The sequence below is a fragment of the Ranitomeya imitator genome, chromosome 2 (genome assembly GCF_032444005.1).
Source record: "Ranitomeya imitator isolate aRanImi1 chromosome 2, aRanImi1.pri, whole genome shotgun sequence".
NCBI classification, from domain to species: domain Eukaryota; kingdom Metazoa; phylum Chordata; class Amphibia; order Anura; family Dendrobatidae; genus Ranitomeya; species Ranitomeya imitator.
This window is the reverse complement of record NC_091283.1, coordinates 348,156,910-348,172,355: the sequence shown is the minus strand read 5'-3', so window position 1 is coordinate 348,172,355 and position 15,446 is coordinate 348,156,910. Positions and strand designations below refer to the sequence as shown.

The 15,446-nt window shown below is 44.8% G+C and overlaps 1 protein-coding gene across 1 annotated transcript in view; it reads left to right on the top strand.

The window, feature by feature from the left end:
* LOC138663749 (zinc finger protein 665-like) overlaps positions 1–2,799 on the top strand; it is an 80,537-nt gene extending 77,738 nt beyond the window's left edge. The window contains exon 9 of the mRNA XM_069750078.1: positions 1,400–2,799. Within this exon, the coding sequence (XP_069606179.1) occupies positions 1,400–1,980 (581 nt within the window). The 3' untranslated portion in view covers positions 1,981–2,799. The remainder of the gene's footprint in view (positions 1–1,399) is intronic.
* Positions 2,800–15,446: the final 12,647 nt, after the last annotated feature.

Here is a 15,446-nt window from a genome sequence, read left to right as displayed (position 1 = left end):
GTGTCAACAGATATGGACAACTGGTAAATGGCACAAGGACTGAACAAGATCCGTGTTTATTCCCATTTCGAAGACGGGAGATGCTACCGACTGTAGAAACTATGGGACTATTGCGCTCATATCAGCAAATTACTACTGAAGATCTTACAAAGATGGATACAACCTTACTTTGACAAAGAGCTGCCAGAGGAACAAGCAAGATTCAGATAAAGCAGAGGAAAACATTATGAATATTGGAAAAGGCCAAAGAATACAACAAGGAGATCTATTTTTGATTCATCGACTACAGCAAAGCCTTCGATTGTGTTAATCACTTGAAAGTTTGGAATATAATGAAGGATATGGATGTGTTGAACCATCAGATCAGTCTGATTAGGAACTTTCAGATGGACCAAGAAGTAAAAGTTCGAACGAAACACTGCAACACGGCATGGTTCAATGTAGAGTGAGGCGTCAGACAAGGCTCCCAATTCTTTTCAATTCATAGGCAGAAGCTATTTTCAGGAAGGCTGAACTTGCCGAAAAAGAAGGCATCAAAATAGCTAAACGAATTGTCAACAATTTTAAATACTCAAATGATACAACATTGACCACAACAAGCGTAGATGGAATGAGGGACATATTACGGAGTATCAAGATTGGAAGCTCGAGCACGAACCTCTACTCCAAGACAAAGATATTGACTACTGCCAGACATGTCACTTGAAGCAAGAATCACCTAGCTTTGACTTGCCTACTTTGGTCACATCATACGAAGATAACCATTTCTGGAGAAGGGTATTGTGGTCGGAAGAATAGAAGGAACAAGACAAGAGGAAGAACAGCAACCCAATAAATGGTTTGATACAATCAAGATAACAGCGGAGAAGACCCTGGTCAATCTTTCTAGCACAAGATTGATCTTCCTATAGCGCTTTCATCCATCAATTCACAATGGCTTTAGTTCAAGCTGAAGGCCGTTAATAAAAACGGGGACTGAGAAGTTTTCATCTTCTATTATGTTCATATAAAATTTTGCATCACTTTCCTGGTTAAAAAAGTAAATCTGGCTGCATGACTTGTAATTTGTATGGACATTTCAGCTATAAATGTTATAAAATATCAGTATAAAGTTTAGATATTTAAAAATAATCTGTTTTACTCTTGGCAGATGACTGTTCCTGGAGCTCAGAGGTACAATGGATATCGTTAGATTTTAAAGCAGATGATCGTAGTATCACAAAAGATACATATGAAGAACATGTCCTAATTCCACATATAGCCCTTTGCAGTAAAGATCTATCATCTGATCCTTTTGAACAGGTCCTATCTTCTGATTCAAGACAGAAAAATAAATGTGACAGAAGAGATGTCATAGATCAAAGAAGTCACACAGAGCAAAAGCCATTTTCATGTTTAGAATGTGGAAAACGTTTTACCTGGAAATCATATCTTGTTAAACATCAAAGAAGTCACACTGGGGAAAAGCCAATTTCTTGTGACGCATGTGGTAAATGCTTTAGAGATAAAACAGATCTTTTTAGACATCAGAGAATTCACACAGGTGCAAAACCATATTCATGTTCAGAATGTGGGAAATGCTTTAGACAGAAATGGGGACTTGTTAAACACAAGAGAATTCACACAGGAGCAGTGCCATATTCATGTTCAGAATGTGGGAAACATTATAATGATAAATCAAACCTTATTAGACATCAGTGGGTTCACACAGGAGTGAAGCCTTTTTCATGTTCTGAATGTTGTAAACTTTTTACCAAAAAATCATCTCTTGAAACGCATCAAAATATTCACACTGGAGAAAAGCCTTATTCATGTTTAGAATGTGGAAAATGTTTTATCCAGAATTCAGATCTTGTTAGACATCAAAGAACTCACACAGGGCAGAAGCCATACTCATGCCCAGAATGTGAGAAAGGTTTTACCAAGAAATCATTTCTTAATAGCCATCAAAAAACTCATACAGAGCAGAAACCACTTTAATATACTGTATGAGGAAAGTATTTATCCAATAACAAGTTCTAAATGGCCATAAAAAGTCCTGTTTTTTTAAACATCAAGGAACACACACAGAAGGTAATCTTGTTTTTTTTTTTTTTACCTTTGTTTTATGATTTAGGCACTATTTCGGAGAGTTGAAGGAGCCTCATGTTAGAATTAACACCAAAATTAGCATCTCAATTTCACAATTTTTCCTTATTCATAGGACATATAAGACGCTCGGCTTTCTCCATAAGATAGGAATTTGTTTTGACGTTAACTGCCTAATATGTTGTATGCAATATGCACAAATTATGGGAGTGCTGATGATGACAGATGAGCAGATTTGATAAAAATACAAATCCACCAAATTGCTTGGATTTTCCTGGGGAAATTTGATTTGCAGCAAAGTTATTCTTTTCAAATTGAAAGTCCCTTATTATGATCTTGGGTCTCTTTAGACCCCAGAGCATAATAAAAGTAAAATGTAAAAGAAAAATTATATTCACCTCACAGGTGTTTGCCCCACCGCAGCTCGCAGTCCGCTAATCAGAACTGCCTCTTCCATTTCTCATAATGAGCTCCATCTCTCGGCGTTTTCATTTTTTTCTTTTTTTTAATAAATTTGCAAAAACTACTACATTTCTGTTTTTTTTTCTGCCAAGATGGGGGGCAGAGTGTACATTAATGAGAAAAAAATGAACTTTTTTGAATTTACCAAATGACTGCAATGAAAGAATGAAAAATTTAAAGGGGTCTGAATACTTTCCGTACTCAGTGTACTCTTCAATACGTAGTAGACTTTGGTCGCCACAATAAAAATTAGATAAAAATGAAGTCTCAGTCCTTTCTTGGTCTCTTACAAAGTTCAAACATCCCATAAAGTACTCGAAAACGCCCAATAAGGAGACTGCTTGTGGCTTTAGGTGGACAAATAGGGTTATTCAAGTAAAATCTTTGGTTACTGGAATAACTGACCTTTTTCTTGCATGCAACACTATAGTGAGGAGATGGTCAGGAGACTCCCTAGCCTGGCTCAGTGATGTAATACGGTTATTGCAATTATTTCCTATGGCAGGATAATAGCTCACCTGTCTAATTCGCAAAAATTTAAGCCACTTAGTGTAAATTTTTGTCTGAAATGTACTCCAGCCACTGACGACAGTTAAAAAGTGTGGCACTCATTAAGTGGTGTGTGCCTCTTAATGAAAGGGGCACACGAGTAAGGTGTACCTAATTCATTAAGAATGGCATTCACAACGCCGGTCTTAACAAATTGGGGCCAAAGTGTCTTAACAAAAAAAGTCTGTGATCCCTAACGTAAGTCAATATTTGTACACAAAAATAAGCTGTCTCAACTTCATAGGTTCTGAGGCTTTAGCTTAACCCCTTCATGACCTTGGAATTTTCCGTGTTCGTTTTTCGCTCCCCCCCTTCCCAGAGCCATAACTTTTTTATTTTTCCGTCAATATGGCCATGTGAGGGCTTATATTTTGCGAAACAAGTTGTACTTTTGAACAACGTCATTGGTTTTAGCATGTTGTGTACTAGAAAACGGGAAAAAAATTCCAAGTGCGGTGAAATTGCAAAAAAAGTGCAATCCCACACTTGTTTTTTGTTTGACTTTTTTGCTAGGTTCACTAAATGCTAAAACTAACCTGCCAATATGATTCTGCAGGTCATTGCGAGTTCACAGACACCTAACATGTCTAGGTTATTTTTTATCTAAGTGGTGAAAAAAAAATCCGAACTTTGCTAAAAAGCTATAGAAAAAAAAAATTGCGCCATTTTCCGATACCCATAGCGTCTCCATTTTTCATGATCTGGGGTCGGCTGAGGGCTTATTTTTTTGCGAGCCAAGCTGGCTTTAATGATATTTTGGTGCAGATACGTTCTTTTGATCGCCCGTTATTGCATTTTAATGCAATGTCGTGGCGACCAAAAAAAACGTAATTCTGGCGTTTCGAATTTTTTTCTCTCTACAACATTTAGCGATCAGGTTAATCCTTTATTTTTATTGATAGATCGGGCGATTCTGAATGCGGCGATACCAAATATGTGTAGGTTTGATTTTTTTTTTTTATGATTTATTTTGAATGGGGCGAAAAGGGGGTGATTTAAACTTTTATATTTTTTTTATTTTTTTCACATTTTTTTTAACTTTTTTTTTTTTTTACTTTTGCCATGCTTCATAGCCTCTATAGGAGGCTAGAAGCAGGCACAACTCGATCGCCTCTGCTACATAACAGCGATCATCAGATCACTGCTATGTAGCTGAATTGCAGGTGTGCTATGAGCACCGACCACAGGGTGGCGCTCACAGCTAGCCGGGATAGGTAACTATAGAGGTCTCAAGAACCTCTATGGTTACTATGCAGAAGCATCGCTGACCCCGGATCATGTGACGGGGGTCGGCGATGCGCTCATTTCCGGCCTGATAGCCGGAAGCGCCGGTTAAATGCCGCTGTCAGCGTTTGATAGCGGTATTTAACTAGTTAATAGCGGCAGGTGAATCGCGATTTTACCCGCCGCTATTGCGGGCACATGTCAGCTGTTCAAAACAGCTGACATGTCCCAGCTTCGATGCGGGCTTACCGCCGCCGGAGCCCTGCATCAAAGCGGGGTATCTGACAGGGCCGGCGTCAGCACCCGGCACAGCGGGCAAATGCCGGGGCCCTGGGGAGAGAGGGGGGCCCACTGTCATAGATACAGCTGGGAGAGCAGAGCAGGAGATAACATGCTCTCTCCCCCCACAAAGTCACTGCTGGCTGCGTTCTCTTAACCCCTATGTGCCAGCTCTGACACAAGCATCTTCTCACTCAGTCAGTGCAGCCAGGCAGGCACACATAGGGGTTAACAGAAGGCAGCCAGTGTGACATTGTGGGTGGAGAGGGCAGGTTCTCTGCTCTCCCCCCTGGGTGGCTGCAGACAGTGCTGAAGTTTATCAGGCAGATTCCGAGGGGCTCCATCCTACCAGTGACTGAGTGAGTGCTATGGTATCCAGCAGTGGTTGCAGTTGTGGCTCAGTCTGCTGCTGTCTGTCTCCGCTGCCTAAAAATGTGGGTGATGTCTGGAGGACAGCTGGTGGGGTGCTGCCTGCAGCCACCCAGCTCTCCCAGAATAAATGCATGCTGCACCAAACCTGCACCAGTGGGGCAGGAAGAAGCTTAACCCCTTCCCATCTGTATGAAGGTTATTTCTGAACCTTAAAGATAACAATCCGACCCGCATAAATGGGGTTAACCAGATGCCAGGAGGAAGGGGAGCTGCTGCCATGGATAAATCTGAGCTGTGGGCTGTACGTTGGGGCCCCGTGGCCCCAGGCTGGTGACTGGAGGGACTCTGCCCAGTGCTGGCATGTGGGTGATTTCTGCGTCTCAGCTTCTCTCCTCCACATCACACTGTGCAGTCACAGCAACATTGGTTGTGTTTGTCCAGGTCCCAGCAGCTGCCACTGCTCCCACCATGGACATGGCATCACTTAACCCTTCCCCTGCAGCCACCGGCAACAAATCGACATTATTCCTTGATTAAATCAGGTTCCAACCCAATAGAGGAGCAGACATTTCCTGCTGCCATTAGGGTCCGGGAGGGGGTGACATGGCTGCCCTGCTACTCTGTAGTGGGGGGTGACAAGTGTAACATGGGGTAACGATGACAGAGAAATGCACAGGATAATAGTGAGTGTGACAGAGGGCAGTGTATGGTATGGAGCAGTCAGGGGGTGGGCTGCAGGATCCCCCATACTGTACATGACTGCTCGGGACAGGGAGGCGTTTAATGAGGTTCTAATGGCGGGGCACTAATTGGGTCATTAGGGTTTGTGGAAAGGATTCAGCATCAGGTCCCTCATTAATGCCCGAGCCGCCTGTTACTTTGTAGCACAGATCTGTTAGGGCCGCAAAACCAAACAACGTTGTTTATGTAGAAAAGTCTTTGTTTCATAGAAAAACTCAAAATAGAAAAGCACCTCTCCTGTATATATACACTGCACAGCACCTTTCCTCCTGTATATATACACTGCAGAATCTACAATAGCTGTCACTCATGTAAGAAGTGAAATCTGGCATTGTACTATACATTTCTCTGCCGTATCTGTGCATCATAAATCGGGGTATGTGTTAAAGGGGGGGGGGCCCACTGAGACTCTTTCGCCCGGGGCCCTCGAAAACCTGGAGCCGGCCCTCGGACGTACTATCCCGTACGAGGTCAGAAAGGGGTTAAAAGAGTTTGTTCCCTATCAGATAATGATCACCCCTCTCCCTCCCGCTACATTTTAACATTTAAAAAATAAATAAATAAATAAATAAAACACCACTGTGCTCACTCTCCAACCCCCCCCTGGGTTCACCGCTAAAGGCCCCTTCACATTAAGCGACGCTGCAGCGATACCGACAACGATCCGGATCGCTGCAGCGTCGCTGTTTGGTCGCTGGAGAGCTGTCACACAGACCGCTCTCCAGCGACCAACGATGCCGGTAACCAGGGTAAACATCGGGTAACTAAGCGCAGGGCCGCGCTTAGTAACCCGATGTTTACCCTGGTTACCATCCTAAAAGTAAAAAAAACAAACAGTACATACTTACCTACAGCCGTCTGTCCTCCAGCGCTGTGCTCTGCTCTCCTCCTGTACTGTCTGTGAGCACAGCGGCCGGAAAGCAGAGCGGTGACGTCACCGCTCTGCTTTCCGGCTGACCGACGACCAGCGACCAACGACAGCACAGCAGGGGCCTGATCGTTGGTCGCTGTCACACTGGACGATATCATTAACGATATCGTTGCTACGTCACAAAAAGCAACGATATCGTTAACAATATCGTTATGTGTGAAGGTACCTTAAGGCTCCACAACAGTTGCTCCAATCCAGATGACTAGATGCACTGGCTGTGGCACTGACATCACGTCACCTAATTAGACAGCCATTGGGATCAGTGGAGGAGCCCCACTAGTTGACTCAGGAAGGGAGAGCTACAGCATGGATTATTTGTTTTGAACAGACTGCAGCCATACATTACCTTACCTGAAAGCAACAACCCGTTTAATAACTCCAAAATTATATCACTTCTAAATAAATAAAATGCCCAAATAACAAAACATCTCAAACACAAGAATATACATTTTAAAACTTTTATTATTACAGTTGTGGCTAAAAGTATTGACACCCCTGCAATTCTGTCAGATAATACTCAGTTTCTTCCTGAAAATGAATGCAAACACAAATTCTTTGGTATTATTATCTTCATTTAATTTGTCTTAAATGAAAAAACACAAAAAGAATTGTCCTAAAATTGGATATAATGTCACACCAAACATAACAAAGGGGGTGGGCAAAAGTATTGGCACTGTTCGAAAAATCATGTGATGCTTCTCTAATTTTTGTAATTAACAGCACCTGTAACTTACCTGTGGCACCTAACAGGTGTTTGCAATAACTAAATCACACCTGCAGCCAGTTGACATGGATTAAAGTTGACTTAACCTCTGTCCTGTGTCCTTGTGTGTACCACATTGAGCATGGAGAAAAGAAAGAAGACCAAAGAACTGACTGAGGACTTGAGAAACCAAATTGTGAGGAAGCATGAGCAATCTCAAGGCTACAAGTCCATCTCCAAAGACCTGAATGTTCCTGTGTCTACCGTGTGCAGTGTCATCAAGAAGTTTAAAGCCCATGGCACTGTGGCTAACCTCCCTAGATGTGGACAGAAAAGAAAAATTGACAAGAGATTTCAACGCAAGATTGCGCGGATGTTAAATAAAGAACCTCGACTAACATCCAAACAAGTTCAAGCTGCCCTGCTGTCCGAGGGTACAACAGTGTCAACCCGTACTATCCATCTGCGTCTGAATGAAAAGGGACTGTATGGTAGGAGACCCAGGAAGACCCCACTTATTACGCCGAGACGTAAAAAAGCCAGGCTGCAGTTTGCCAAAACTTACCTGAAAAAGCCTAAAACGTTTTGGAAGAATGTTCTCTGGTCAGATGAGACAAAAGTAGAGTTTTTTGGGCAAAGGCATCAACATAGATTTTACAGGAGAAAAAAAGAGGCATTCTTTGAAAAGAACATGGTCCCTACAGTCAAACATGGGTGAGGTTCCCTGATGTTTTGGGGTTGCTTTGCTGCCTCTGGCACTGGACTGCTTGACCGTTCAGACCCTTTGCTCAGTATTGAGTAGAAGCACCTTTTGAGCTGTTACAGCCATGAGTCTTCTTGGGAATGATGCAACAAGTTTTCCACACCTGGATTTGGGGATCCTCTGCCATTCTTTCTTGCAGATCCTCTCCTGTTCCGTCAGGTTGGATGGTGAACGTTGGTGGACAGCCATTTTTAGGTCTCTCCAGAGATGCTCAATTGGGTTTAGGTCAGGACTCTGGCTGGGCCAGTCAAGAATGGTTACAGAGTTGTTCTGAAGCCACTCCTTTGTTATTTTAGCTGTTTGCTTAGGGTCATTGTCTTGTTGGAAGGTGAAAATTCAGCCAAATCTGAGGTCCAGAGCACTCTGGAAGAGGTTTTCATACAGGACATCTCTGTACTTGGCCGCATTTTTGTTTCCTTCAATGACAACCAGTTGTCCTGTCCCTGCAGCTGAAAAACACCCCCATAGCATGATGCTGCCACCACCAAGTTTCACTGTTTGGAGTGTATTGGACAGGTGTCACGGAGTTACCGCGACAGAGCAATACCAGAAGACCACGGTGTCTGACGGCTTCTGCTTCATCGCTGAGAAGAAGCACTTCTCCTGTGTATTAAAGGTGTTTTGTTTTCTTTCAGCAGGACAGGGGTTAATTGGCCATGTGGAAATTCCTGCTTTCAGCTGTGCTCAGTTAGCCACTCCTTTCTCCTATAAAAGCTAGGCTTTCTGATCAGATCCTTGTCTGAAATAGCACTTGCTTGATAGACCTGGAGTAGTGAGGAACTGGTGTTTGGAGAGCTGGAGGAATTTATTGTGCGACAGTTGTATGGTTTGTACGCTTGGAATACTCCTCATCCTTACCTGCTTTATTTACCCTCCCCATCCTACACACCCTGGTGGATACCTTCGTTATTTGTGAGAGCATATTTTGTGTGAGTGGAGTTTTCTTTTTACCCTTGTCTTTGTTCCCCTGTTTGTCGGGTTGGTGTACTGTTGTACACTGTAGCGCCTCTCATCCCCGGGTGGGGGAGGGGGACAGACGCAGGGCAGCAGTCAGGAGACAGGGAGAGGGCGGAGGCCCCGGCATCCTCACCATCTGAGGTATCCCGGGGAACAGGGCGAGTTAGGGCGCCCCCTAGAGCTAGGGCCAGGAAAGGTGCCCCTGGTCCCAGTTTACTCGCCAGTCCAATCGTGACATTATTTCAGACCCAAAAGTATTTTCTGATCCGTAATGGATCCAATCACAGCGCTGACAGGGCAGTTGCAGCAGCTCAGTCTGGAGGTGGCGGATTTACGCACGGTGGTTTCACAGCACTCTGTTACGTCTGGTGTGGGGATCTCACTTTCCAAACAAACCATTATGGAGCCCAAGGTCGCGCTGCCAGACAGGTTCTCTGGAGGGCGGGACAAGTTTGTTGTGTTCCGGGAGGCCTGCAAACTTTATTTCCGGCTGCGTCCGGTATCCTCTGGTAGGGAGGAGCAACAGGTGGGGATTGTTATCTCGCTCCTACAGGGGGACCCTCAAGCATGGGCATTCTCTCTTCCATCTGACTCACAGTCACTTCAGTCAGTTGAGGACTTCTTCCAGGCTTTGGGCTTAGTGTATGATGACCCTTATCGTGTCTCCTTGGCTGAGTCGTCTCTGCGCCAACTTCAGCAAGGAAACCGTCAGGCAGAGGAATACTGCTCCGAGTTCCGGCGGTGGGCCACTGACACTAGTTGGAATGACCCGGCTCTACGTAGTCAGTTCTGTGAGGGTCTCTCCAAAAGAGTAAAGGATGCTTTAGCTCTCTATGAGACTCCGGATTCCCTTGAGGCGGCCATGTCTCTGGCGATCCGGGTTGATCGCCGTCTTCGCCAGAGGCATAGGGAGACACCTCTGGTGACAGGAGGTCCAAGTTTGAGCGTGACCAGTACTGATAATACTGTGGAACCCATGCAAGTGGGTGCAACATCTCAACCTAGCAAACTTGCATTAATTCAACGTAAGGGGGAGTTTGTTTTTGTTGTGGCAAGAAAGGTCATTTTCTGAGCACATGTCCTAGCCGTCACTTGTTTAAACAACCGCCAGAAAACTAGAGAGCCCTGGTTGCGGGGAGGTAGGCAACTCGGGTGTACTCATAACCTCCGTGGGAAAGACTCGTTTTTTCCTTCCACCTATGCTATATGTGGATGAAAATAAGGTTGATGTGTCCGCCTTCTTGGACAGTGGGGCGGGGTTTAATTTGGTCGACGCAGGGTTCGTCCAGGACCAAGGCCTTGTCTCACAAACCTTGTCCACACCTATACCCATAATAGCTATTGACTCCGGTCCTCTAAGACAGGGGCACTGCATGCAGGTAGTCCATGACTTACGACTACAGGTAGGGGCCATACACTCTGAGGTGTTAAAATGTTATGTGCTTGAGGGCCTGCCCTCACCTGTGGTACTGGGACTTCCTTGGCTCGCTCTGCACAATCCAGTGATTGATTGGCAGACACAGGAAGTGGTAAAATGGAGTACATACTGTCAAGGACACTGTTTGGGTACCCGGTTGGCAAGGGTGGATACCCAGTCTGTGCCTCATTACCTGTCAGACTTCGTGGATGTGTTTTCTGAGCAGGGGAGGCAAGAGCTTCCCCCACATCGTCCTTATGATTGTGCCATCAATCTGGTTCCTGGTGTCAAGCTGCCCAAGGGCAGACTCTATAATATCTCAGGTCCAGAAAGGCAGGCCATGAAGGACTATATTACAGAGAGTCCGGCCAAGGGCCATATCCGACCTTTCTCTTTACCCCTTGCTGCAGGGTTCTTTTTCGTAAAGAAGAAAGATGGCGAGTTACGTCCTTGCCTGGATTTCCGGGAACTTAATGCTATCACGGTCCGTGATCCGTATCTGCTACCTCTTATACCTGACCTTTTTAATCAAATTGTTGGGGCAAAATGGTTCTCTAAAATGGACCTCAGGGGGCGTACAATCTCATCCGCATTAAGGAGGGTGATGAATGGAAGACTGCGTTCAATACGCCAGAAGGACACTACGAGAATCTAGTGATGCCTTTTGGGTTGACGAACGCGCCCGACGTCTTCCAGCACTTTATTAATGACATCTTTAGTCACCTTGTAGGCAGGTTTGTTATCTACCTGGATGACATTCTTGTGTACTCACCTGACCTTGAGTCACACCAGCAACATGTCAGACAAGTCCTACAGATACTTCGTGACAATAAATTCTATCTCAAACCTGAAAAGTGCATGTTCTCGGTGGAGGAGATCCCTTTCCTTGGATATGTAATATCTGCCACCGGTTTTCGCATGGATCCGGCGAAAGTCCGGGCGGTATTGGAATGGGATCGTCCTGAGGATTTGAAGGCCTTACAAAGGTTTTTGGGTTTTGCCAATTACTACCGTAAATTCATAAAGAGCTTTTCAGTAGTAGCTAAACCACTCACTGATATGACTAAAAAAGGGACGGACTTCTCCAAGTGGTCCAGTCCTGCCAGGGAGGCATTTGACACTTTGAAAGGGTGTTTTGCTTCTGCACCGATTCTTATTCAGCCTGATGTCACTCAGTCATTCATTGTGTAGGTGGATGCATCCGAGGTGGGAGTGGGGGCTGTATTATCGCAAGGTGCGTCTCCTGGTAAATGGCAACCATGCGCTTACTTCTCTAAAAAACTGGCGCCAGCTGAGAGAAACTATGATATTGGTAATAGGGAACTCTTAGCTATCAAATGGGCATTTGAGGAGTGGCGTCATTTTTTGGAAGGAGCGGTTCACCCTGTGACGGTGATCACTGACCATAAGAATTTGGTTTACTTGTAGTCGGCAAAACGTCTTACACCTCGTCAGGCAAGATGGGCTTTGTTCTTTACCAGATTTAACTTTTTTGTTACTTTTAGGCCGGGAAGCAAAAATGTTAAGGCAGATGCTTTGTCCCGTTGCTTTCCTGGGGGAGGCGATAAGTGCAAACTGGTACCTATTCTACAAAAAGGGGTAGTAATGGCGTCCATATGCTCCAATCTTGAAAGAGAGGTTGCGGAAGCTCACGGGGACGCCCCTGCTACCTGTCCTCTTGGTAAACTATTTGTACCAGTCAATCTCCGTCTTGGAATCCTCAGTGAACATCATGATACGGTGCTGGCTGGACATCCAGGTATTAAGGCTACCACGGATCTACTTACTCGGCGTTTTTGGTGGCCAGGTGCGTTTAAGGATGTTCAGGAATATGTCGCCGCCTGCAATATTTGTGCGCGTTCTAAGACTTCACATACTCGTCCATCAGGGGCTCTCCTACCTTTGGAGATTCCCAGCAGACCTTGGACTCATTTATCGGTCGATTTTATTACGGATCAACCTGTGTCTGCAGGGAACACTGTAATTCTGGTGGTAGTGGACAGGTTCATTAAAATGTCTCATTTTATTGCTTTGCCAGCTTTGCCTAATGCCAAAACTCTGGCGCAAATCTTTGTCAGGGAAATAATAAGACTGCATGGGATTCCTACGGATATTGTTTCTGATCGGGGGGTGCAGTTTATCTCCAAATTTTGGAGGGCGTTTTGCACCCGTCTGGGGATCCATTTGTCTTTTTCTTCGGCGTTTCACCCACAGTCTAACGGGCAGACTGAACGGGTTAATCAGAATTTGGAGACATATCTTAGATGTTTTGTATCTGAGAATCAGGAGGACTGGGTGACCTACTTACCATTGGCCGAATTTGCAGTTAATAATCGCTGTCAGGAATCAACTGGTAAGTCCCCATTTTTTGGGGCATATGGGTTTCATCCGCAGTTTAGTTCCTTCAATGGTGATCGCCCTTCTGGTTTACCGGAGGAGGAACGTTTCTCTTCTTCTATTTCTACGATTTGGCAGGGGGTGATTAATAATTTGCAAATATAAGAGTGTGGCTGATCGGAGACGTTTGGTGGGTCCGGACCTGAGTGTTGGTGACTTGGTGTGGCTGTCCTCAAGGAACATTAAGCTAAAGGTTCCATCTTGGAAATTGGGTCCCAGGTTTATTTGTCCCTATAAGATCCTAGCCGTCGTCAATCCGGTAGCATTCCGCCTTGCTCTGCCACCTACTTTTAAAATCCACAATGTGTTTCACCGTTCTCTTCTCAAGAAGTACGTGGCATCTGCAGGATCTTCACCTCTGCCACCTTCTATCATTGTCGATGGTAATCTGGAGTTCCAGATAGCCAAGGTTTTAGATTCTCGTCTGGTTCGTCGGTCACTTCAATAACATTGGAAGGGGCACGGTCCTGAGGAGAGGACGTGGGTTCCAGCTTCGGACGTTCATGTGACCAGACTGGTTCGGGCCTTTCATGCGGCCCACCCCGATAAACCAGGTCCTGAGGTTCCGGAGGTCCCTCATAGAAGGGGGGGGGGGGTACTGTCACGGAGTTACCGCGACAGAGCAATACCAGAAGACCACGGTGTCTGACGGCTTCTGCTTCATCGCTGAGAAGAGGCACTTCTTCTGTATATTAAAGGTGTTTTGTTTTCTTTCAGCAGGACAGGGGTTAATTGGCCATGTGGAAATTCCTGCTTTCAGCTGTGCTCAGTTAGCCACTCCTTTCTCCTATAAAAGCTAGGCTTTCTGATCAGATCCTTGTCTGAAATAGCACTTGCTTGATAGACCTGGAGTAGTGAGGAACTGGTGTTTGGAGAGCTGGAGGAATTTATCGTGCGACAGTTGTATGGTTTGTACGCTTGGAATACTCCTCATCCTTACCTGCTTTATTTACCCTCCCCATCCTACACACCCTGGTGGATACCTTTGTTATTTGTGAGAGCATATTTTGTGTGAGTGGAGTTTTCTTTTTACCCTTGTCTTTGTTCCCCTGTTTGTCGGTTTGGTGTACTGTTGTACACTGTAGCGCCTCTCTTCCCCGGGTGGGGGAGGGGGACAGACGCAGACGCAGGGCAGCAGTCAGGAGACGAAGGCGGAGGCTCTGGCATGCTCGCCATCTGAGGTATCCCGGGGAACAGGGCGAGTTAGGGCGCCCCCTAGAGCTAGGGCCAGGAAAGGTGCCCCTGGTCCCAGTTTACTCGCCAGTCCAATCGTGACAGCAGGTGATGAGCAGTGCCTGGTTTTCTCCACGTATACCGCTTAGAATTAACAGCAAAAAGGTCTATCATCGTCTCATCAGACCAGACAATCTTATAGAAACAGGAACACATGGGCTACTTGCACAGTGAACAAGTCTGTATGATCATGTTCATACACCACCAAGAAACCTGAAGACACAAAAGAGAATAGTAAAACCAAAAACACTCAGATGTTTTTTACATCTTTTACTAGCACTTGCGGATTACTGCAACATCTTTTCAAACTGAGTGTTTTTGGTTTTACTATTCTCTTTTGTGTCTTCAGACAATCTTATAGTCTGGGAGTCCTTCATGTGTTTTTAGCAAACTCTATGCAGGCTTTCATATATCGTGCAAATAAGCAAACAAGAAAAAAATGCGGTAGAAGAAACCGCAGCCAGCTCACCGATCAGATGCAGGTGCTCGGAACTTCGTCAAAGACCAGGACGAGTGGTAACAGCAGCAAATGAAGAAAGGCGTTCCAGCTCCATAAAACGAGATACTTTATTGATATATAAAATCTTTGTGGTTCAATGACCGCGGGATCCTTGCGTACATACGAATGCCCAGGTGCAGAGAAATATGCAACACGTTTCAACCGAGACGGTCTTAATGAATGCATAGTTACGTAAGGGACACAACCCTTCTTTTGTAATGCTTCAGGACCAATCCTAGTGGCGGCTCCGGTCATCTGACCTGAGCCGCAGGTCCTGAACCAAAGAATTCCTCCTTTGACATATAGCACAACATTGCATATAGGTAAGTAAACATAAAAATAACAATTAAAATACAACTTCATAGTGCAATTGATAGATATTTCAACAGTAGTGGTACATAATTTAATTTTTTTGATTGAGACCAAATGGATATCTTGTTTGCAGGTTGTATATCCAAAAGGCTTCTCTGGTAAGAAGCCGTCTTTTGACATCCCCTCCCCGCTGAGACATTTTAACCTGTTCAATGCCTTGAATCCTCATATTAGACATGTTCCCTTCATGGTGTGTAACAAAATGTCTTGCAACTGCTGACATGTTTCTATTCCCAGCACTAGTACTGCCCACATCCCTTATATGCTCCGATATTCTCACTTTCAGTTTTCTGGTGGTGCATCCTATGTAGGAAACATTGCAAGAAATGCAATCAATTTTGTATACCACATTGCTAGTATGGCAATTAATAAAATCTTTGATATAATAGGATTTCGAACCCTCCTTATTGTGGAAAGTGTTTTTTGTTACGGCATTTTGGTAACGCCACATTTGAAAAA